Genomic DNA, 21491 nt, shown 5'->3' with positions numbered 1-21491 from the left:
GGTCCATGCTGCGCATGCACAGGGACCAGATGAGGGAGCGCACCCGCCACTGCGCATGAGTGGTAGGGCTTCCGGCTATACCGCTATCTGTGTGCGCTAGTGGGCCCCGCTGTGCTAAAACACAGAAATATGTCTTGCTGGAAAGCTAGACGCCAGCACGAGCTTCTGTGAAGCTGGATTATGAATTATTGCACGGCAGGCAATATATACAGTGTTAGATATACCCACAAAGGTAATAATGCCGGCACAATGTTTTAGCTGAAAAACGTTTATTGAATGCACTTTAAAATCTATTCTTCTTCGTGGCAACATAGGCGCATGTTGGTTTGGTTGCCCATGAATAGAGCAAACACCGGCCGGTACTACACTCTCCGCTTAGCGACATTTCCGTAGTTTTATTTCGCTCGAACGAACGTTTTGCCTTTTCTTAAATTTCCACGCGTGGCTACTGGAGCTGCCTGTAAACGGCAGCTTCCTAACAAGGTTGCGTTGAAATGGTGCAAACTGTCACTAAGACGAAGAAAATACTTAGCAGATCCGCAGTGGTTACCTAGCATCCAGCAGTAACTGAACTATATGAACTATATATATCAGTTACTATAGTAACTGATTTATATGACCTCTCAGAGCCAAAGGCATCACAGACGGGGAGTGGCGAATAAAGAAGATAAGATAGCAAACCTGGAAAACTAAATGCACTGTGTGAAATATACAAAGTCAGAAAGAGCCTGAATATATAGTGTTGGCTAAGGCAGCTCGAAAATTTTGTTATCGTTAATATTCACCAGATCTACGGGAAGGTGGTTCCATTGCCGTGCGGTATAGGGTCTGAACGACTGAGTGAAAGCTTGTGTGCTTGATGATTCAACGTCCACTTTAAGAGTAAGGCGTTAAAAAATGCTCCTAGCAACTGCCAAGACATGTGCAAAGCCCAATGAATACGACTTTGCTTGATATTCAAATGGAAAACTTGTGCGCAATAGGAATGAGGGCACGGCTTTAGTCATTAAATGTGAAAATGACCAATTAGCCTGGCTAAAATCAGCTTGGTTTTCTAGCTGTTTGCTGAGTCTGAATTTCAAGCTCAATAGCGCATTTGGGGTATATATCGTCAGAAAAACTAGCTAATGAATGTCGAAATAGAAACTCTCTCCTCCGCTGTTTCCAAATAAAACTCAGTCTTTAGGAAACAAGATTGCTGAAGTGGAATGCCTATTTTAGAGGTTACGGAACTGCTTTAATGTGCTTACGTTTACCGAGACCTGGAAATCCCATGAAATATGTTTCATAATCCCAATATGAAAACGTTGTATGTTCATAGAACAAATCGCTGGGGTGGAGGCGTGTATATAGTAGAAAAGCCTTTGAAAGCTCATTTACGCGCGCAATTTTCTGTTGTTATGACAGTTATCGAACTGTCTGCGTGCAGGTAAAGAATGTCATCATTGCAGCGTGTTATAGTCGTACAAATGGGAGTATGTCTGGCCTTTTTGTGTTCTTAGATGATACATGCTAACATTTGTAAATTAAAATTGTTACAACGCAATCATTCATGGCGATTTTATTGTCGATATTGCTTGTAATACTTCCAAAAAGCTCATTTTGAAAATGTCCTTAGTAGTAATTCTTGTTCAAAATTTAAAAATTTGCCTACTCTGGTTACACCTATTTCAGAGATTACCATTGATTTGTTTCAAGCTAACGGTGACATAGGTCCTATTACTACTAGCGTTCTTACGCGTTTCATTAGTGATCATAAGGCAATATGCTGTAAGACTGATACCAACCCCATTAATACAGCTCAGTGTGATGCGACTTGTCGGCTTATTTTGAAGAAATTCCTCGACTATTTTAGTCTCGAGTTAGAAACTGTAAGCTGATATTAAAATCGCAATATCACTGATGCAAATGACAATTATGAAGTGTCTATCGGTCGTTTTTCATCCTTCTATACCGAACATTTTATACGCAAATAACGCCTAAAACAAATTATGTAAACTTTGGATGACCCGTGAACTCCGAAAAAAAAAAGTTCACAGAAAAGGTCGACTTTTCAAAAAAATTATGCATTCCTGTGATGAAGTCAACCTTCTCGCTTTGAAACGTTTCCGTAGTGCTATAAATAATTAATTGAACAAGTGCATTGATACATATATTTTCGTAACATTTCTATTTCTTCCAGTCGTACCAATGGATTGTCGAATCAAATGAGCGCTCTAATCGGACGTGGGCTAGCAAACTACTCCATAGTGCAATTATTTGCGACAGAGAAATGCTGAGCGGTGACGTAATGGGTGTTAATAACGAATTATTTGTTGACAGAAAAGCACTCGCAGGCTCCTCAACAAATAACACTATTTAGGTCCAGCTCCAACCAACTGACATTGAACAAGTTTGATCAGTGCTTGCAAATTTAAAGAATTCGCATAGCTGTGACGCCGATGATGCGAAAATCAGTCCGGTGAAATAGGTACTTCATATTATAAGTCCTGCACTAACGTACATCTACAATCAGTCTGTAAAGATCAGTTTTTCGTGAAAAAAATGCAAGCGGCTTGAGTGATCCTCTTGGAGAAAAGGAAGGTGACAGCCGAGACGTCTCGAAGTAACATCCAATATCAATACCTCCAGATTACAATGTTCTCAAAAGGGTTGGAGAACAATTTTTTCAAAAAACTTTCTCGTTTTTTCATCAGATATACAAATCTACTCCGCCTTGGGGGATTCCACGAAACATTTAACTAAATACACCATAATCACAAAACCACAGCACGCCTTCTCAGAACATTCTAAGGACGATTACGACATTCCCTAGTGCGAAATTTGAGCGCAGCTGTGTAGGTGTCTCAGGTTCTGTAGGCTCATTGTTTTGCGTTGCTGAGTCGTGGACACATTTGGCGACATTAGTTCTATAGTAGTATTTGTTGATGAAGACGACGGTGTGCAATGCATAGCGCGCGAGAATGTGTAGATTAGTTAGATAGCAGTATTAGTAGAAGAAGACGACGATGGTGCAGTGCACAGCGCGAGAGTACGTTGCATTTAAACACGTGGCGTGATCGGCTGCGGCGATTGCCTACACATGCGTAAAGAACCGGCAACCATTCAGGCGGCCGACGGTGCTGCGAATCATAAACCCCCCGCACCAAGGCGCACTGTTCACTGAACAGAGACTTAGATGAACGCGGTGGTTCTGCATGTCGTTCCATCATATGCAGCTCTTCCACAGGCTAAAAAACCCAATCAGCATTCACAGATCGCACGGAATCCCGGAGTCCTTCACGACAGGCAAGTACCTTACAGTTAAGGCGATATCCCAATGTCCTTTCTGATTGTCCGCTGAAATGTGTCCCAAAAAAATACTGCATCATGGCACCACGCAAAGCAATGGTCGATCGTCTGCGGTTCGCCGCACAGGTCTACCACAGATTTGATGTGCAGGTGGAGTGCAGTGTATGAAGACATAAGAATGTATGTATTGCGGAATAGTATGTGTGTCCGTAAAGCATTTGGCAGATCAGCGGGACTTATTTTCAAGCAATAAAGAAAAAATCCGGGAGGGACTTGAATTATGCGGGATGACATCAAAAGCCATCCCAGACTTTTGATGTTTTGGAAGGAGGGGTCATGCAGGGTTATGGTGGCCTGGTGTTTCGTGGCGTAAGCGTGCTTAGACTTTTTTTTTGTTTTCGGCACTATTTACACGCAATAAAGAAGAAAAAATAAAAAAAATTTGCGACGCTAGCCTAGTGCTCTCGTGCAGTGGCCAGCGAAAGTGATGTGTTTGTGACACTGCGGGTTTGAATCCCAGTCGCGGGAATGTTTGTTTTATTTATTATTTTATGGTTTTGGCTACACAGACAGCGGCGACGCGGCTCAACCCACGAACAGGTGCTGAAGAGCTGCGATCTAAGAAAATGGCTTGCAGAATTGGCACTTCTGGATCAAAAAGGAAATATTTTGCAAAACTTTGAGCATAATAACATTGTTCTTGGCATTTTTGTTGACTTTATGCAAGCCATTATTCACTGTAATCTATTTGATAAATTAAACATTGTAGTATTCGAGGACACGCCCTTGTATGTTAATGATCTCTCTGGCAGAAAATCATTTGTTTAAGGAAGTCGTCAATATTTAATCAGAAAGCAGTAGTCTCAGGTAACAAGTTAGCATTCTTGGTGTCGCCTGCATTATGTATGCAGACGACACCTAAACATGCCTAATGCCTATACCTATGCCTATATTGGTTTATTGGTTTATTGGGGTTTAACGTCCCAAAGCGACTCTGGCTATGAGGGACGCCGTAGTGAAGGACTCAAGAATTTTCGACCATTTGGGGTTCTTTAACGTGCACTGACATCGCACAGTACACGGGCCTCTAACCTATGCCTATATGCAGACGAGATTATATCCCATGCCAACGACACAAGCTTATTTGTGATGTCTTCCTCTTGTGTGCTGAAGCTTTCATTAAAGGAAATACAGCCTTACAAATGCTAGAAGCTTGGACTGACAGTAATAAACTTAACATTAATACGAAAATAAGCGGTTATTTTTCACCCCAAAGGTAGCAGCTAACTACCAGACATGACCTTTTTATTTCAGATCTACAAAGATAGAGGCTGTTGAAAGCATCAAATACTAGGTTAGTACTTGTTTAAGGCGTTGCGATGGGATGACCACGTAAGTGATATTGTGCAGAAAGTACGTTTCATAACCGGCGTAATCAAACTAAATCGTTGCGCCTTTCTAATGTCTGCAGAACTAGCTGTTCACTACACCTTATTTTCAACCTACATACAATATGGCATTTAGTTTGGATCACAATAACAAAACAAAACCCTACTAGTATTTCTAGGATGCAAAAAAAGATCTTATGAGTCATCAGTGATGTACCAACATTTGAATCAAGTGAGCAATCTTTAAAAAGCTCAAAGACATTCCAGTAACTCATGTGTACCAACATGAACTCCTGCGCAAATATTTGCTCAGCATTAAGAAAGAAAATGCAGTGTTTCTAGACATATCTTATTTTGAATTTTTAGGCAATGCCGCCAGTCATACTAAAAAACTGATAATTGGAAAGTTTCGATATGCTTAATAATTACAGCTTTCAAACCCTTTGGAATAACCTGCTTCGAATAGTAAACAAACACCTGAGAGCAAAAATAGATGTTTTAGAACTAAATGTTCGGGATATGAAGGCGTTGTCTTATTAACTCACACTTATGCTTCAAATATACAGCACGCGCTTTATTATTAGCACACCCTGCAGAGACATTCTGCCACTGCTGTATGAGAAAAGTCTTTAAGTGTTGAATGTGCTTATTCAAATGTATTGTGAGCCCTTCTATTTGTGTCATTCGCAAAAGTGTCATGTTATTTGTCTTTCACCTTCTAAACTGCGTGCCGTCAATGGTTACTTCGGTGCCGTCAATGCCAATAAGGAACAAGCTCTTTTTTCAAGCCGTAATAGAACGGCTGCTCTCCTTACCTCGCTCCTTTCCTAATGTGTACGTCATGTTGTGAAGAACAAATAAAACGAATGATTTAATGAATGAAACCCCGGGGAGGAATGAAGATTAAGAGCGTTAATAAGTTTCGCAGTTCCGTGCATACCTACTATTATAGGGGATAAAATCACATAGTTGTTAGGAGGCATGATTGACAGCAAAACATGAATAGTGTCGGAAACATTTTATGTAAATGCGTCATTGAGCAAACTAGCACATAAATTCTTGGGGAACGAATCGCCAGCGCCTCCTAGTAAAGTATTGGAGTCACCTACTGCGGGATTAATAGCCCGCGAACATTGCAGAACGTTCGCTTTTTTTTTAACGTCGTTGGAAATGTATTTTGACAAAAGTTTTTGCCATGTTTATGCGCGCTCACATATGTATTAGAAGCAGTTTTGTATCTTGCCCTCTTAGCATCAGTTATAGAAAGCTTCGTCGAATGGTGAACATGGAAGTCAATAAAAAATTTGTCAATATAAATTCTATATGTTTATGCACCAAAAAAATAAAACATACGGATGCACATTTAGCTGCACATTGTTCAGTTTTATGGGATAATGGCCAACTAAACGAGAGAAAAATAGCTATCAGGGAGTTTAATACAGCATTTTGCACTGGTTTACGCTGCACTGACCACATTCAAGAAACACGGAAAGAAAACTGGATCGTTTTTTGGGCGAGTCAAGCACTTTGCATTAGGCCTGCGTAGTCCTGCCATGTATTCATTCCACGCATACATCCACCATGCACTTAGGCGCCCGGAAGCAATGTTTACACTCAGAGAACGGGAAACATAGCTTCTTGGCCTTTTGTTATGCGCTGTAAACTTTAAAAGGACCGTAGGCATCGCTGCTATGCTGTGATGACGTTTGCGTTGTGCATACTTGCTTCAATAGAGTGAAATATTATATGCAGAAGCAGTTTCGACACTACTTAAGAATATATTGTTTTTTTTTCCTCTTTAGCTTCAGTCGGGGCTTTGGAACTTCAATATTATGCGTTGATGGCGTCGAGGTCAGGAGCACTAAACGCTCTTTCCTCAAGCCTTGAAATAGGCTTAGTTGGATGTGATGTGCCTTTCATCGCTTGCTTTTTAGGCAGAGGGCAAATGCGCCGCATCGGAAGTGGCCCCGACATTGAAGTAGCACAAGCGAGCAGACTTAAACGAGGACCAAAGTGGCCATCAGACGGGCAGCGGAATACATTGATTGGGGCTCAGGCTTTTACAATTTCACAGGGCAACAAGAAACGAAAAGAAAAAAAATGCAAACAGAGCTCGAGCTGGTGCTATATTTTACAGCAACTTGGGAAGCTTTTCGGGGCAAACATTTCGGAACAGCTAGGGCCTCCACTGGAACAGACGATGAAAAAAGCAATAGCTTGTCATTAAGAAGCAAAGATGCTGACTTTTCTATCAGATGGTGGATGTAGCACTTATGATTAGTGAATTTCTAGCCAAAGCGAACAGTTATGAGACAGGCGAACTCATGATACTCATTTCTCGCGGCCACAGCCACCGACAGTTTTCGTTGAGATGATAAGCAGCCTCTTGGGGCTCTTGTCCGGCGACCACGCGATGGCCGAAGCTAGCGTAGTCGTGTCTGTTGATTATCTGCGCATTTTGTTGGAAAATCAGCTATTAGAATGTTGAATGAGTGATCGTTTTATGCGCGACGACGTGGTTGGGTGCTCTTCATGGGCATTGCTGTGAAGCACATCTCGATTCCTTTATTCCTTTAGCAATCCTTGATTTGTAGTCTCCTCCTCAATTATGTTTGTACTGCACCGCACAATATTCAAGTCGCTGTTAAACTCATCTGCTTATTTCACTTAGCATATGTAGTTCTCAACTCATGCAGCGGTTTTCTCAGGTAACATTTTGATGTACAGTATACGGAGCAGTTAACTTAACTGCCGAGAATATGTGCGAGCACGTCCATACACAGGGGGACAGGGGTCCGAGCTAACATAGAACAAGATTGAAATAAAAAACGATCCGTTCTCCAGATGTTAAATCAACTAAATGTTGTTAGACGTACGTCATGCGAAGTAGCAGCCAGCATTTACTCCATTGTGCCTAATTATTTAATTAATTGACATTAATTAACCAGATTTGTGATGTTGCTTAAAGCGCTTAGGCCTGCATCGAAAAGTTGTAGAGTGCTGTAAGACCAACGGCACAGTTGTTTCCAAGGTGTTAGCTTCACAATAAGCGCTATTTATCGCGAGAGGGTGGCATTATTACAGAGATATCAAACGTGGCATCGTTACGTGCGAAAACACTGTACTTCACTGAGCAGCTACGTGACATGGTGCCGCTGAACCTGTCCATATTTAATTGAAAGTGGCTACTTTGACAGTGCGCATGGAGCCATGTATTACAAATCTTACGCGCAACGACCTGAATAACAGACATGAAACCTTGCAGAATGGCTGCTTAGTGTTTTCAAACCTTAGAACTTAGCACCTTTTTTATCTTACTAGCCGAAGAAGCGACGGTATGTGCTTTATGGTCGAGAGCTGTACGGCAAGGTATAAGTACAATCTGGGGCTGTATGTTGTAACGTTCCATTTTGTTCTATTTCATTCGATCGTGAAGCAGTCATGACAAAAGCAACAGGAGGTAGAAAATCAATCGACCCATCGGAGGCACGGCCGGTGTGATAGCGCCGCCGGCGCTAACCAGCATACTTTTTCTGCATACAGTTTGACCGAGTCACAGAGACAATGGTGCGCCAGTTTGCCGCACAAGCACCGCATACTTTCTTCCCCGAGACGGAATTAGCTCTAATAAAGCTGGTCAGCATGTCAAACGCATCGTCGTGCAGCGTCATACGTCGGCGTCTGTTCTGATCCTCCGGTGTGGCATGGGCGCGTGTATGCAAGGAAGTGACATCATGGGCACGTTCCTGCCTCGGCCAGCGTGACGTCATCTGTCACGTCCTGTGCCATCGGGAGCAGCGAGCAATGCCAGAGGAACAAATGTATCGGAAACTAAATGTTGCACAACACGGCCCCAGACCTCCCAGTTGACTCTCGTTTTCGTGTGCTAATCACAGAGCGCATGTTCACTGGCGCCTTAGAACAAGTTCGAGGCGCCTGTTGAGAATCGCGTGGTGTTGTGACGCGAGCGCAGGGCTGGTGCTTCAGTGACCAGTCACTACGCGCTGGTAACATGACTTGAAGGCAGCATGCCGTCATCAAGTTATATTACCAGCTCTCGGTGATTGGGGTATGCACAGAACATATGATTGCTGACAACGGCAGTGACGTCGCCCACTACGAAAAACCTCCAGGAGTAAATAGAAGAAAGGAATTCTGACGAAAATCGCTGGGCAATTTATCGACTAAATGCGAGATGCCCCTTAAAGTTTTTTTTTCGCGAATTCTGACGCGCGTTACGTTCGGGGGATTCGCTGAGTTTTTCTAAGAGCTAACCGCGTGTGGCGATCATTTGCAGCTACTTGCCACACGATGGCATCGTGCGATGCACTGAGGGCAGCGGAACCACTGTCGCTCATCGTGTGGCTCAGTTTCTGGATTTGCAGAAAATTTCGCTCACCGCCCAGAAGTTTTTTTTAAGCGAAATTTATTGGCCCCGAGACTATAGCCAGAGACGAGCCAGAGACTAGCGGGTACGTAACTTGCGATTTAGCTATTTTTTGAATGAAGCTTGTTTTTCTAGCACGGTTTGAGCGATGAAGCTGCCAACACTCGGTTCGTCTGAGCCATGCTTTGAAATAGTTCAGTAAAAGCTTGATAGGAATAATGCAGCCAAAAAGGCTGTTGTGGCGTATATATCGTTAATTAATATGAAGATACGTGGCAGAGATATGCTACTTTTTTGCAAGTCCCAGCACCGCAGAATGTAGTTTGACGCCAGTGTGTCCTTACCCTTACAAATGTAGTGTACTACCGGAAGAATTTGGATCCGTTACTTCATCGTACTTTAAGCTGGTGGGTCTTATAAAGAGGGTACTAGCACAGTTATACCTCCCTGATGACGCGATGTGACTAAACGGTGCGACGGCGGCCACAGAGCAACACCGAAAATCTGCCGCTCAATCGTCAAGTTTCGTCTCTTCGTGCGGGTGTATACCGGCGGCAGCGGTTGGTGATGGCCATCGCCATCGTACCTCGCGTCGCCAGGAACATCGCTTCATGAGTTTAACGCTTTACTCACTTACTGGCTCGCTCGGTCACACACTCACCCACTTGTGATTCTCAGAAAGGTTATTTTCTTGCCACATTTTGTCAAAAAAATTAACCAGTAAGTTCGGGTAGGATTTCCCCCCAACGCCTTCGCTTTTTCAGGTCGCTTCAATAGAGAGACGATTTCGGTTAGGTTGTCGTGCGAAAAACTATACAAAAAGCATAATCTCGATGTAAATGCACAACGCGCGTATGTCGGTGTACTACCTTGTGCACAACACTAATAAATAATGCCGTTCATGTGCGCTGGGTATATGGCGCCATCTCGTTAGAGAACATTCAAGCGACCTTCTTTTCCTGTCAGGTGATCGAGCCGGCTCCAGCAGAGAAAGAAAGAAAACCGGGGGAAGTATGCTTGCAGAGATAGTTCGGTTAAAAACTCTCCGAACTTTTTGCTCTGTTCCGGGAATGGAAGAGGAGGACAGTGACACTTGTGTCGCGCCTTCTTCCGTAATCACCCGCCTCTATCGCACAGCACCTTTTCACGTTCCACATGTCGTATACTTCAGCGGTGGCCTAGTGGCTTCAGTATCCGACTCGTAGGCGGGAGGCGGTGGGTTCGTTCCCCAGTGTAGTCTGGTGCCCACTGGTTATCCAATGTGTGCGGTCATCCAACCTGCGCCCTCATGGTCGTCTCGGCATGACTGGCGACTGGCACGCGTGGTATGCGTTACAGGCACACGCTATGCTAAAACCTCCTAAAGTTTCCTGTACAGCTACGGCCATAAAAGACGGAAGCGAACTTACTGTCTTGCTCTTGCGCCTACGCTGACGCAGTGGGCCGCGGTGAGCACGTGGCGATCCGTGATGAGCGCGCCTCCGCAACCCACTTTGGGCTGCGCCTCAGTCTTCAGGTAGATGGCTGCCTACAAGAGAAGGTGGCGACAATCACGGCTGCTGTAGGTGGTGTGAATAATACGTTCTGCAGTGACCGAGTCGAGAGCCGAGACAGAGCTCTGTAACGCGACGTTAGCAGAACCTGCGCCGTTCCGGTGACTTTAGGCGTAAACATAGAAGAACAAAATTCTCTTATAGGAAATAACGTCGCGAACTGCTTGATCATACCCAACTTTTCATCGATCGTATAATCTTCAATGCCTATGAATTTTCTACTGTCACTGCTCGAGCAATGAAGGAAGAATTAGTTCATATGTACCTGTTTTTTGCTGCTTGTTACACTCATAGGGTTTGTTCATATCATGAAGGCAGCTACTTTTTAGTGGTGCCTTCTAAAGAAGGCGAAAGAAAAGCGGCTATTTTTACAAAAAACAAAAACAAAAAAGGATCCTGATTTCTTCTTAAGAAATTCTCTCAGTTTTATTTGACGCTTGGCTCCATTAATAAAACTTCGATGAAATATCTCGCTGCGTGCTGCTCACAGCAGCGATTACCATTGTGTGCAGAACACTATAACTGCGGAATTTGGTGGAGTTAGCGAAGAAGTAACGGCGTCCAGAGGTCACGTACCATCCATGGCCACGCTCCGACGTCGGCCACCCGTCCTCCAACCACGCGAGAGTCGCTCACAGTGGATAGGCCGCAACCTGCGCACCAGAGGTTGCACGCACTGTGTGATCAGTCACTCGCCTTCAAGCACCGTCGACTTAACAGTGAATGTCTCCAGTGCCAAACTCTTCAGAAATCATACGAAAACGAGCACTCATACGGGGCGTGCAAAGCAGATGTTAGGATATATACAATCGATCCAAAGAGGTACAGTACTACACTGTACTCTATCGTTGCGCCTGCAGTCCTTGAAGTCTTCAATGGCCGCCTTCAGGCTGACATATATCATGCATCCTTGTGCCCAAGACGCTTATGGGCTCTACAAAAGATGTCCCAGAAATAAAGACTCAAGAGCACCCCAATACTCTGTGGCTGGGGCTTTGGTGTGGCATGAATAGTGTAATTCGCTCTCTTCCTCACTGTTCATCCCTGTAGACTCCGGATCAACCGCTTCTTTGACGGCGGCATTAAGAAATATTGAAACAATTGAGGAACAGCCTGACGTGTGATGGCGCGAGCTCCGGCCTTTAATCTGGCTGAGGCAAAGCAGTCACCTTCGCTCAGTTTAGTTCGACGCCTCATAAAGACTAGTGGACCAGTAGAAGAGTGCGGAAAACCATTAAATAGGGGCCGTATTGCAATGTGAAGTGTTGATGGGAAGGAGACATTACAAACACTTTCACTTGAACGTAACTTTTAAATCCGTCACTTCAACTCTAAATAGCTTATGATCGTCACGCATTTTTTTCTTCTCCTTGCCCGGTAGACATATTTGGAGGAAATCTTTTCATACACATAGCCTTCCCCTCTAGATCCTCAAGCAAAGATAATCGATGTCACTTTTTTAGCGAGACCATGTATGAAGGAAGGATGAGGAGGCTAGTTGACCTTTGTGATAATATTCTGTATCCTTCATTAAAAAAATAGTCATCAGCCACTTGCTGTGCGTTGATTAGGAGTGGAAGAACATCCTCGTTTAACAAGTTTTGTGCGAATCGTGCTGAAAATATATCCAGCATTACAGGCAGTGACTCGTTGCTAGCAGAATACATATTTATATATGACTCATTGCGAGAAGAATATATAGAATATAGCCGAGCACCATAACTACTGAGCCACCGCGGCGGCGAGCCACATGGCGTTTGAGTTTCAACTGATAAATATGCGCCCTTCGGACTTTTTTTCGTGCATAAATTTTATTCACCACGTTTCACTTTAAATAAAAATATAAATTTTAATCGCGTCTACAAGTAGAAGCGAGGCCAATGAGGTCGGCTCTTCCGGCTCGCTCTTTTCACGGAGTAATTAATCGTGCCTTATGCTCTGTTTGTCGATAATCAGCGGATGAAAGGCACATAATAAATGCAAGGCCGCTATCGTAGATTTTGTTCCGTCCGATTATATTCTTTTCTTACCATCAGCTCGTATGACTGACTGAGTCCAGAGACAGCTAGCGAGGGTATGGGGCAAAAACGAGGCGCAAAAAAACAACAATGAAATGGAATCGGAATGAAGTCATTAAATCACCCCCGACTCTCCATTGATAACGATACAGTATATCACCACACTCGCAAGACGTAATAAGGCCTGTCATGATAGTCAGCCTTGTACTAATCTCTTATGCCCGTTAGTCATGCATCGTCAGTAATGTTTGTTAGTAAATAGGGCTTTGTATTTACATAGACACTATAGAGCGAGAAAATTTTTTATTGGCTTGCCGCCTGATGTCACCAACACTGTTATAGTCGTGCAAGTGTTCCATTACACTGTGGAGAGTTATTCCCAGTTTCACTGCGTATTGCTGGCACTTCTATATCGTTATTCTAGAAAAATCTATATAGCAGCCTTCCTAAAGTATATTTTTGCAACAGAACTCTGACAACAACGTCTGAATGTGCCGGTTAACCGCTCACATAGCAAAGTAAACAAAGCGGCTCTGCGCGCGTCGATCCCTCTTAGACTAGTTCACGGCGCCGCCGCAGCGTGGCTTAGATTTCGTAAAAATCTCCATTATATCTTTCAAAAAATGCTCTCTTGATGGCAGTAGTCTCATATATGGATTACGTAAACACAATGAGAGCGATTAAACTGTCTCATAGTAAGAGACAATGGTCACATTGTGGTAAATTTTTTCGCAGTAGTTTCATTTCTGGCATTTCCTTCAATGTGTGGCCCACAGTGCGCAGCTCAGTTTCTGTCTACAAGGAAGGAAACCATTGTTTACATACTGCGACTAAGGCAAATAAAAGCCACTCTATGAATAATCTGTTACAATGTTGCGGAAGTAGAAGTTGCATGGCTGAAGTTAGGTGTTCACATTTAATGAAAACGCTCGCTCTTCTGAGTGCAATTTACACATGACAGATGACAGTCACCACAGGTCCTTGCAGCTGTTAGCAGTAAACGCTTGCAGTGCCGTTTATTTTATTTATACCTGCTAGCAAGCGCACACTTGTGTCTGCCGTTTGCTATACTACGATCCAGACGTATTTTGATCATGAATATATTTGCGAAATGCTGCCGAAATTCTATTGGAATTGTTCCAACCATATCAAAGAGGCAAATGGAGAACATCAATCCATCGTTTACCACGGTCTGTCTGTAGAAGCCTGTATAAATTCTATTGGAACTATTCCTTCAGGCATATCGAATGGATTCGGATGCACACACCTAACACATAACTTTCTACTGACAAAAGAAGACAAACCCTTATGTGAGAAGTGTGGAGATGAGCTCACAGTAAATTACATTTCATTCTCGTGCACACAACTCCAACCGCTAAGGAAAAAATATTTTACCGTATTTTACAATAAACGCATTCCCTTCTAACCCAATTTACTTTTGGGAGATAATCCACTTGTAAGAAATTCATCTGTTTTTAGTTTTCTGAAAGACGCGGCGATCTTCAACAAAATATAATATTACAGAACTATTAATTCTAAAAATTCTTACCCTGTGCTTTGACGCATCTTGTGATACGCCTCATCCATTTTCTCAGGCCTGAGAAGAAGGCTGAGGTCTACATTCGATTTATTGGGCCCCTCGGTGTCCTTGTCCGGACAAGGACTTTCGCTGAGGACACCCAATTCTTGAAATAAATTATACCATGTATTTGGCGCATGATAGCCTGGGTCGCTTATGCGCCATAAAACCTAATACAATACAATACAATACAATACAATACATAACCGCAGCGGTGGCCAAGTGGTTGAGCATCCGCCTAGCACGCGGGAGTTGCGGGGTTCGATCCCCAGTGCCGCCGGGTACCCATCAGTGATACAATGGGTACAAGCTTTCACCTGGTCTGGTGCTCAGCTCATCGGGGTTGAAATGCTTGGAAAACGGGTCTTTGACCCCAGCTTGAGTAATCGAAAATACCTTGTGCCATAGCGCTCTTTGGCCATAGATGCCCTTGCGCCAAAAGAAAATCCATATTCGTCATCAACAATACAATACAGTACAATACAATACAATACAATACAATACAATATCGAACGGAATCAAGTGAAGGGAGTAGCAGGTGCTCCCGCACCACCTCTGGGCCTCACCTGCTGGCAGCGCGGACGGGTAGTCGGCAGGTAGGGGCTCACTTGGAACGGGAGCGATTGCAGCTCCACCCGCGCCGGCCCCGCGGGATACGACCTCCGTCGAGTTGGCCGCCGCCTGTGGCTCGGGGCCGCAGCACAGCTTGGCCAGCGGCCCCCGGTAGCCGCACACAAAGCGCCGCCGCTCGGCTGACGAGAGGTCGGACAGCGACGCGCACTGGGATGCCAGGATGCAGTGGCCGTCCCGGCCATCGGGAGTGCGGCAGTTGCTCTCTCCCAAACCTCCGGCTACATGTGAAAGGAACAGGGGGACACTATAACAGCACTACGCCTGCACAGCAGCGCACTGATAAAACACTGGACGAGGTGCTGCGGCATGCACGGACTGGCAGCCAGAAATCAAGACTTTGTTTCGGTTTCGGTTTGTCCAGGTGCAGTCTCGCGCGATGTTACTGCGGATAGCAGCATGTTTGCTACGGCTGGCCAATAGCTAGCACAATACATTTGCCATGCTTCGAAATCTTTTCACAGGTAAAATTTAGAAACTTTGTTTCCACACACCACACGTAGCCGTTTTCTGTAAGCCCTGAAATGGCGTCTCGAGACTCAGCGAACAATTAATGTCTTCACCTTAAAACGAAAAGCAAGCATCGATGCACCGCAGACTACTTGCCAAAGACGCTTAGGAAAGAAAAGCCTCTTAAATTAATTAAAACGGCAACAGCATGGGACGAACACATGCACGAAGTAGTGAGTGTCTTCTGTCACGGTCGTCATGGTCAGGATGAAAGAACTCGCGCTTCTCGTTTTACGGTTGCCTTGCTCTCCGGTGTAGACCTCAGAACAGCGCGAAAACTTGCTCGGTTGACTATGCTAGCAGGCACACCAGGGCTACATTCTATTCTTCTTTCTTTTCATCTGCTTGTTAGTCCCGAATTAGAGCCAATACCAATTCGGTGTACACGCGATTCACTCAGGAGAACGGTCCCTAAGCTCTGATCTAGAACTCCACTTACGCGTTTTGGTTTCCTACCTCTCGGATATTTCACATTGGCCGTTTCGAATGCGGGTATTATGCGTTCATAGAAGTACGCACGATACGTGTGCCGAATCCTGTGCATTTATTGCTCGAGACGCGTCGAAAAGGGAGCTTCTCAGCAGTAGGTCAGTTAGCATTTAGTAGCCTAGCGGGGAAGCAACACAAAGCGCGCGCAAAAAGATGGCATTCTGAGAAATTTGGCGCGTACGGAGGTGTATAAAGAACGCTTCTCTGCACTCTTTTAATCCCCCACAACAACAGCAAAAAACATGAGTGTTCAAAGCAGTGTTATGGTTATAATCAGTTGGATCTGCTCAGCTGAGCTAACAGCCTCCAAACTCGTGAAACATGGTTCCTCCAGCATATAGAACTGTTCCCGAATGCTAGCTCTGATTCCGTGCGCATATATGTGTAGTCTATGACAATTTAATTGTGGTGCTATAACTTTCCGCATTATCATCTTAAGTACGATCTTCATTTTTTCTGACAAAGCAACATAATTACTTCACTAGGGCGGCGAGTATCGTTTCACGAGAGCAAGCCATCACAGCGGCTTCGACACGCGCCAGAAAGGCGTAGATTACGAAACGTCGAAAGCAGCTTCCAGCATTACCTTGCCCGCACTCAAAGTGGCATGCGCAAACCTGCACGTTCACCTTTTGAGGCTACCAAGCGCTTGCAGCGAGAAACTTGAGCCTTCACCAGCAGCCCTGCAAATGATTCTTTCACGGTAGCAAAGATCTGCCGTGCCATGCGAGCAACTGCGCGAGCGGCCACTTACAAGTCCAAGATGTTTGTAAAGCTTTCATAAGACGTGCAGCCTTAGAGTTAGAAGCTGGGCTAGTTTTCCTGTTACCGACGGCAGCCACTGCCCTTGTCAGCTCTTGTCGTCCACTTAATAGGACATTACAACTTCTTTTCTTAGCAAAAAAAAAAAATCGTTTCTTTGTTGACTATTTGTGGCTATGTTGATACTTGCTGAGCTGCAAAAGACGCATGTGTATTGCTGGAAAAAATTGCATTAATAAGGGAAACACTTTTCGCCCTGTCATCAAGGTAGAAAAGAACTCCGGTATCACCGTTTAGAAGTGAATGGCGGTGTAGCTTAATTAAATCTAAGGTTTGACGAAATCTCGTCTGGTCGGGTGAATACATGTGTGACAAAATAAAGAAGCGCCGACCAAAAGGTATAGTCAAGATGACACACACGTTTCGACTTCCACAGGGAAGACTTGTTCACTCAGCCTTGTGTAGCCTAGCCTCGTAGATTCGCGCTAAAATCGGCCGCGCCTTGACGTCGTCACGGTTTCGTTGCGAAAATGACCGGAGGTGCAGGCACCTTTTTTACAGTTTCAAAATTTTCCTAGCTTATAGAAGCTCCGTTTGCAATGAAAGTAGCCTCTTAGTCACTAGAACCCCGTAATATATCGATGCAGGCAAGCTTATCCTGAGTGATCTTATCAGACTGTGAGCACTGGCGACGGCGACATGTCATAGTGAGACCGGTCGGCTGTGAGAAACGTGTACATGCTACGAAGCTTCTGACGTCATCGATGACCGTGGTTTCTGCTCCTTGGGCAGTGAATTATACTGAATCAGGGGGCGTTGTCGGTCTATACGGAAGCGGGGGGCGTGGCCAGCAGGCGCGTCGGTCCATGCTCACCGCTGGAGTTGGTTGCGTTCCCGAGCGCCACAAGCGCCGCCACCAGCAGCCAGAGCAGCATCTGCGAGAAAGCGCCCTCTTTATCTCACATGGTCAGTCTTACTGCACACGCACACCAGCACTTGTCAACAAAATACAAGGCTGACGGGAGTTGTAAGCGCGAAAAGAAACTCGCGTATCGCTTTTTGTTTTTCTTTTGCCTGTGTCTTTCAGCACCACCGCAATGCATTCACTGGTGGTCAGTCTGCATTCAGAAGCGACAAAAGTAACTGAGATGAGGCGTGCGGTATCATACGGGGCATTAATTTAGAGCACACGAGTTTGGCTTTTCCAGGCGGAGCTACGTTGAAATACGCGATGTTACTGTCCAAACCTTCTGACTAGAACCTTATAGAGGAGGAGGAGGAGGAGGAAAGGCAGAGAGGTTAACCCTATAGGTACTCATTTTGTAATGATCGTTTTATCGATTCACTCTGTACCATTCGTAGCTCTGCCTTTGACGTCACGGTTTGCACGTATAGAGAGTATGCACCAACGTCTCAATGGCGGCGATTTTATGGTGCATGAAACATGGTGAAAGGCTGCAAGCATATCTAATCCCTTTAAGGCCATCTGATCCGCTTAGCACTGCTGAAGCTGTGCGCTGTACAAAGAAAAAATGCCACCGGTGACGTCACATGAATACCTCTGATAGTCGAATGCAACTTATGTCTCAAGTGAAACTCCGCCCAGACATTCATGACTGTCACACATCCTTCCTCAGCGGTGATGAAGTAGTCTGCTGTTGAAGATTTTCTTGTATCGTAAAGAATAAGTTAATCACAAGACGAAGTTGCAGGCGCAAGCATTCTGTACGCCACTGACTGTTTTAATAGAATGAAACATTAAAATGTCTATCTCCTTTGTTGCTGTGATTGGATGGCAGAGCAATGCTGCACCCTGCATGCCATGGGTGACTGTTGCCAACTGCTGTACTTTTTATACTGTGTCCTAGTGAAGAAGGAAATGTCATTGGTCGGGTCTGGTATCACAGGCAGGGCCAATCGATGACAAAAAAGCAAAGGAATAAATATATATGAAACGAATCCTTGCAGAATGCGCGCCTGGTTATGCCACCATAACGTTTTCTCGCAGGTTATGTCATCATCATCATCATCATGATTTTATTTTATAAAACCAATAATGAAAACTTGATTGGACCCATAGCCAGCTCGGCTAGTGAAAGGTCCAATACATAATATTCACTAAAGAATGGCAGACATTCAAAATACATGTACAAAAAAACGTGAGATGCTAGAATAGCGGCATTGCAAATATGTTAAGCACATACATATTCTGAAAAAAAAAAGGTTTATGAATGTACAAAACCAAGCACAAACGCATTCAGTCCCACAGTTCTGGGCAGACAAGAAAAATGTTTTTCAGTAAGGCCGAAAAATTATGTTTGAGTTTGATGTCATCGGGAATCTCATTCCATATCTGGGCACCATTGTACTCTAATAACCTTTGACCGTAAGTGTTATGGCAAGGCGGTAGGTTAAATCAATTCATTATTCATCACCATCATCGCGTCAACCTATCTACGGCCACAACAAGAAGTACTCTCCCATACTCCTATTAAACCCTGCCCTGCGCAAAACACATACGCGTGTCCGCGTGTGAATAAGCTATTAGTTCATGTTTCCTCCATTAAGCGGAGCAAGTGAGCACCAGGATAGACGCTTCTCGAAAAATTATACCCTTAAAAGGATTCGTTTTCTACGGGAACCGGAAATCACGACTTCGCAAAATACTGCCAATAAAATTTAAGGGAAACTGAACCGTGCTACGGTCTAACTTTACTTCAATAAAACGCCGGCGCAGACCAAGTGGAATTGACGAGTGTCTTCCATACGCCGCCCAGTGCAAGCTGGAACGACCTAATAAATTGTGTATTTCAATGTGAAAGTCTGTCACAGCGTAGGTGCATAATTTGAAATTATAGTCTGGCTTTCCTAGTGTTACGCAGAAGCGGCAACTATGCTGAAATAGTGCGCAGGTATCCAGAATGGCGGAGAAGGGGACACGTTTGCTACTTGCAGATTGGCAGCGTGCTTTAGGTGGATCACTGAAGGCAAAGCCTGTCTTAAGACCCCAAGATTTCTGTGACTGTCGCCGGTAAGTCCTCTCATGTCTTCGCAAGGAGCGCTAGCGAGCTCTTTCTGCACGGATACGATTAGGGATATAGGCACTGCTAGCACTATATACGGCAGGCATTTCGCCGTGTTAGGGTGCGAACGTTTTGCGGCACGACAGCTTCAGTGTACTGGGACACATCGGCCAGAAGTAGTCGCCGCCCAACAGTGAAGGGGTGGGGTCATACCACTAAAAGCCAGTAAGGCGTAAGGATGTGTAGAAGAGACGTTATATTGCACAGGCTGAAGGTTTCTTAGGCTGGAGATCTGATATTGCGAGTGAAAATCATCATGTGCCGTAATGAAAAAAAAAAGTTTACGTCCTCATTTCGAGGCGACCGAGTAAGAGCTATATCTAACCCCTTCGCATCCATCCCAGTAGAGCCACTCCCAGTCTCCCTTAATCGCTTGACCATAGATGGGACATTCTGCAGTGCGGTCACTCCTCGGCCCTGTGCCACTTATGGCTCGAACCCTTCTGGCCATCATCCTCTTTCGACTGCAGGTGAATGCAGAAGTCTGTGGTTAAGCTAAAATGCCGACCTCGATTACTTCGGTGGAAGTTCTGCACACATCTCTTTTTGTAAATATAGACGCTGCTCTTGTTCTAGCTTGTCACTAACACGTGCAAATTGATGAGCAATGAGTTAATAATGTTAAGAAGTGTACGCGAGCTTTCATGTAGTCTTGATGGAGACAGTTCTGCGTTAAAAAAACTCCCAAATCGTGCCTAGAGGCTCGTCATCCTCTGGGACGAATGGCCCCCCGCCTGTCTCTCATACACTTCCCTCCCTTTGTCCACAAGCACTCGGGGATGACCCAGCAAGAGAAACACCGCTCTTAGCACTTTGTTATTGTGGGGTATTCCCCAATAATATCCTCGTTTTATTCGGGCTCATGACGAGCCGAAAACACGGCACTGCTGTTATTCACCGGACTGATGGCGACCGACGTTGGGGGCGCGCTTAATGATCAACGCAGACACCGAAAGGTGCATGCCATGTATAAGTATGGGCTGTCCGCACTAGAGTCATCCGCTCTTTCCTCTGGCCGCAGAGGATTTCCACCACTTACGACGAAATCTAGGAACCGGGCCGCAAGTTTTTTCTTCAACTGTCTTCAGAGGCCTTTCAGTTATGCCCTGCGGAGTGTGGCGTATGCCCTTGGACATCTTTGGCACCCCCGTTCCTCTCACTGTCTTCTTTCTATTTATTTATTTATTTCAGAATACTGCAGGCCACTACTTGGCCCAACTGATGCTCAACTATTCTATTGGCACAACTGATGCTCAAGTGAACAGCAGTGGACATCGAGGCTTTGTACTTCCAATTTGATATTGTGGCTGCTGGTACGCTCGCAAGCGTCCGAGAATGCGATCGTAGGAATAAAGAATAACTTCGCTGTATGAGCACGAGCTTTGGCGTGCTTTTTGCGATAAAAGGCGATGTCATAATTTATGAAGTTTCCCTACCGCTCCAATCTAGCATTTTGCTTCCTAGACCACAAAAAAGGATACCACGGGCTCTTCGGTTTAATGGATGTCAGCGTTTTATTATGCAACAGTCGAAAGCTACCGAAAGCTACCTGCCCAATGGAATGTTGCCCAAGTGGGCTTGGCAGTTTTTGTTTTGTCCGTTTTCTTTACTACTGCGACAGGTTGCCCCGCAACAACCATTCACACCACTCGCGTGTACAACTGAGATGAACTGCTACTTTCGATGATGGGTACGTAACTTTTGCAGGTCTCTGCCATAACTCACTGCTGTCGTATAATGTGCTCATCTGATAGCTTGCTAGCTAAAGAGTACTCGTATGCTGGTGATGTCTACAAGTACT

At 44.8% G+C, this 21491-nt stretch overlaps 1 protein-coding gene across 6 annotated transcripts in view; it reads right to left on the bottom strand.

Moving 5' to 3' along the window:
* LOC144093589 (venom protease-like) overlaps window positions 1-21491 on the bottom strand; it is a 53893-nt gene that overhangs the window by 15792 nt on the left and 16610 nt on the right. For all 6 annotated transcript variants that reach the window (XM_077627135.1, XM_077627139.1, XM_077627134.1 and 3 more), the window contains 4 exons: window positions 17482-17542; window positions 14783-15067; window positions 11196-11272; window positions 10476-10594 (listed from right to left, as the gene is read on the bottom strand). In XM_077627135.1, the coding sequence (XP_077483261.1) occupies window positions 10476-10594; window positions 11196-11272; window positions 14783-15067; window positions 17482-17542 (542 nt within the window). The remainder of the gene's footprint in view (window positions 1-10475; window positions 10595-11195; window positions 11273-14782; window positions 15068-17481; window positions 17543-21491) is intronic.

This window comes from Amblyomma americanum, chromosome 6, assembly GCF_052857255.1.
Source record: "Amblyomma americanum isolate KBUSLIRL-KWMA chromosome 6, ASM5285725v1, whole genome shotgun sequence".
Classification (NCBI taxonomy): Eukaryota; Metazoa; Arthropoda; class Arachnida; order Ixodida; family Ixodidae; genus Amblyomma; species Amblyomma americanum.
This window is presented reverse-complemented; position numbering and strand designations above follow the sequence as displayed.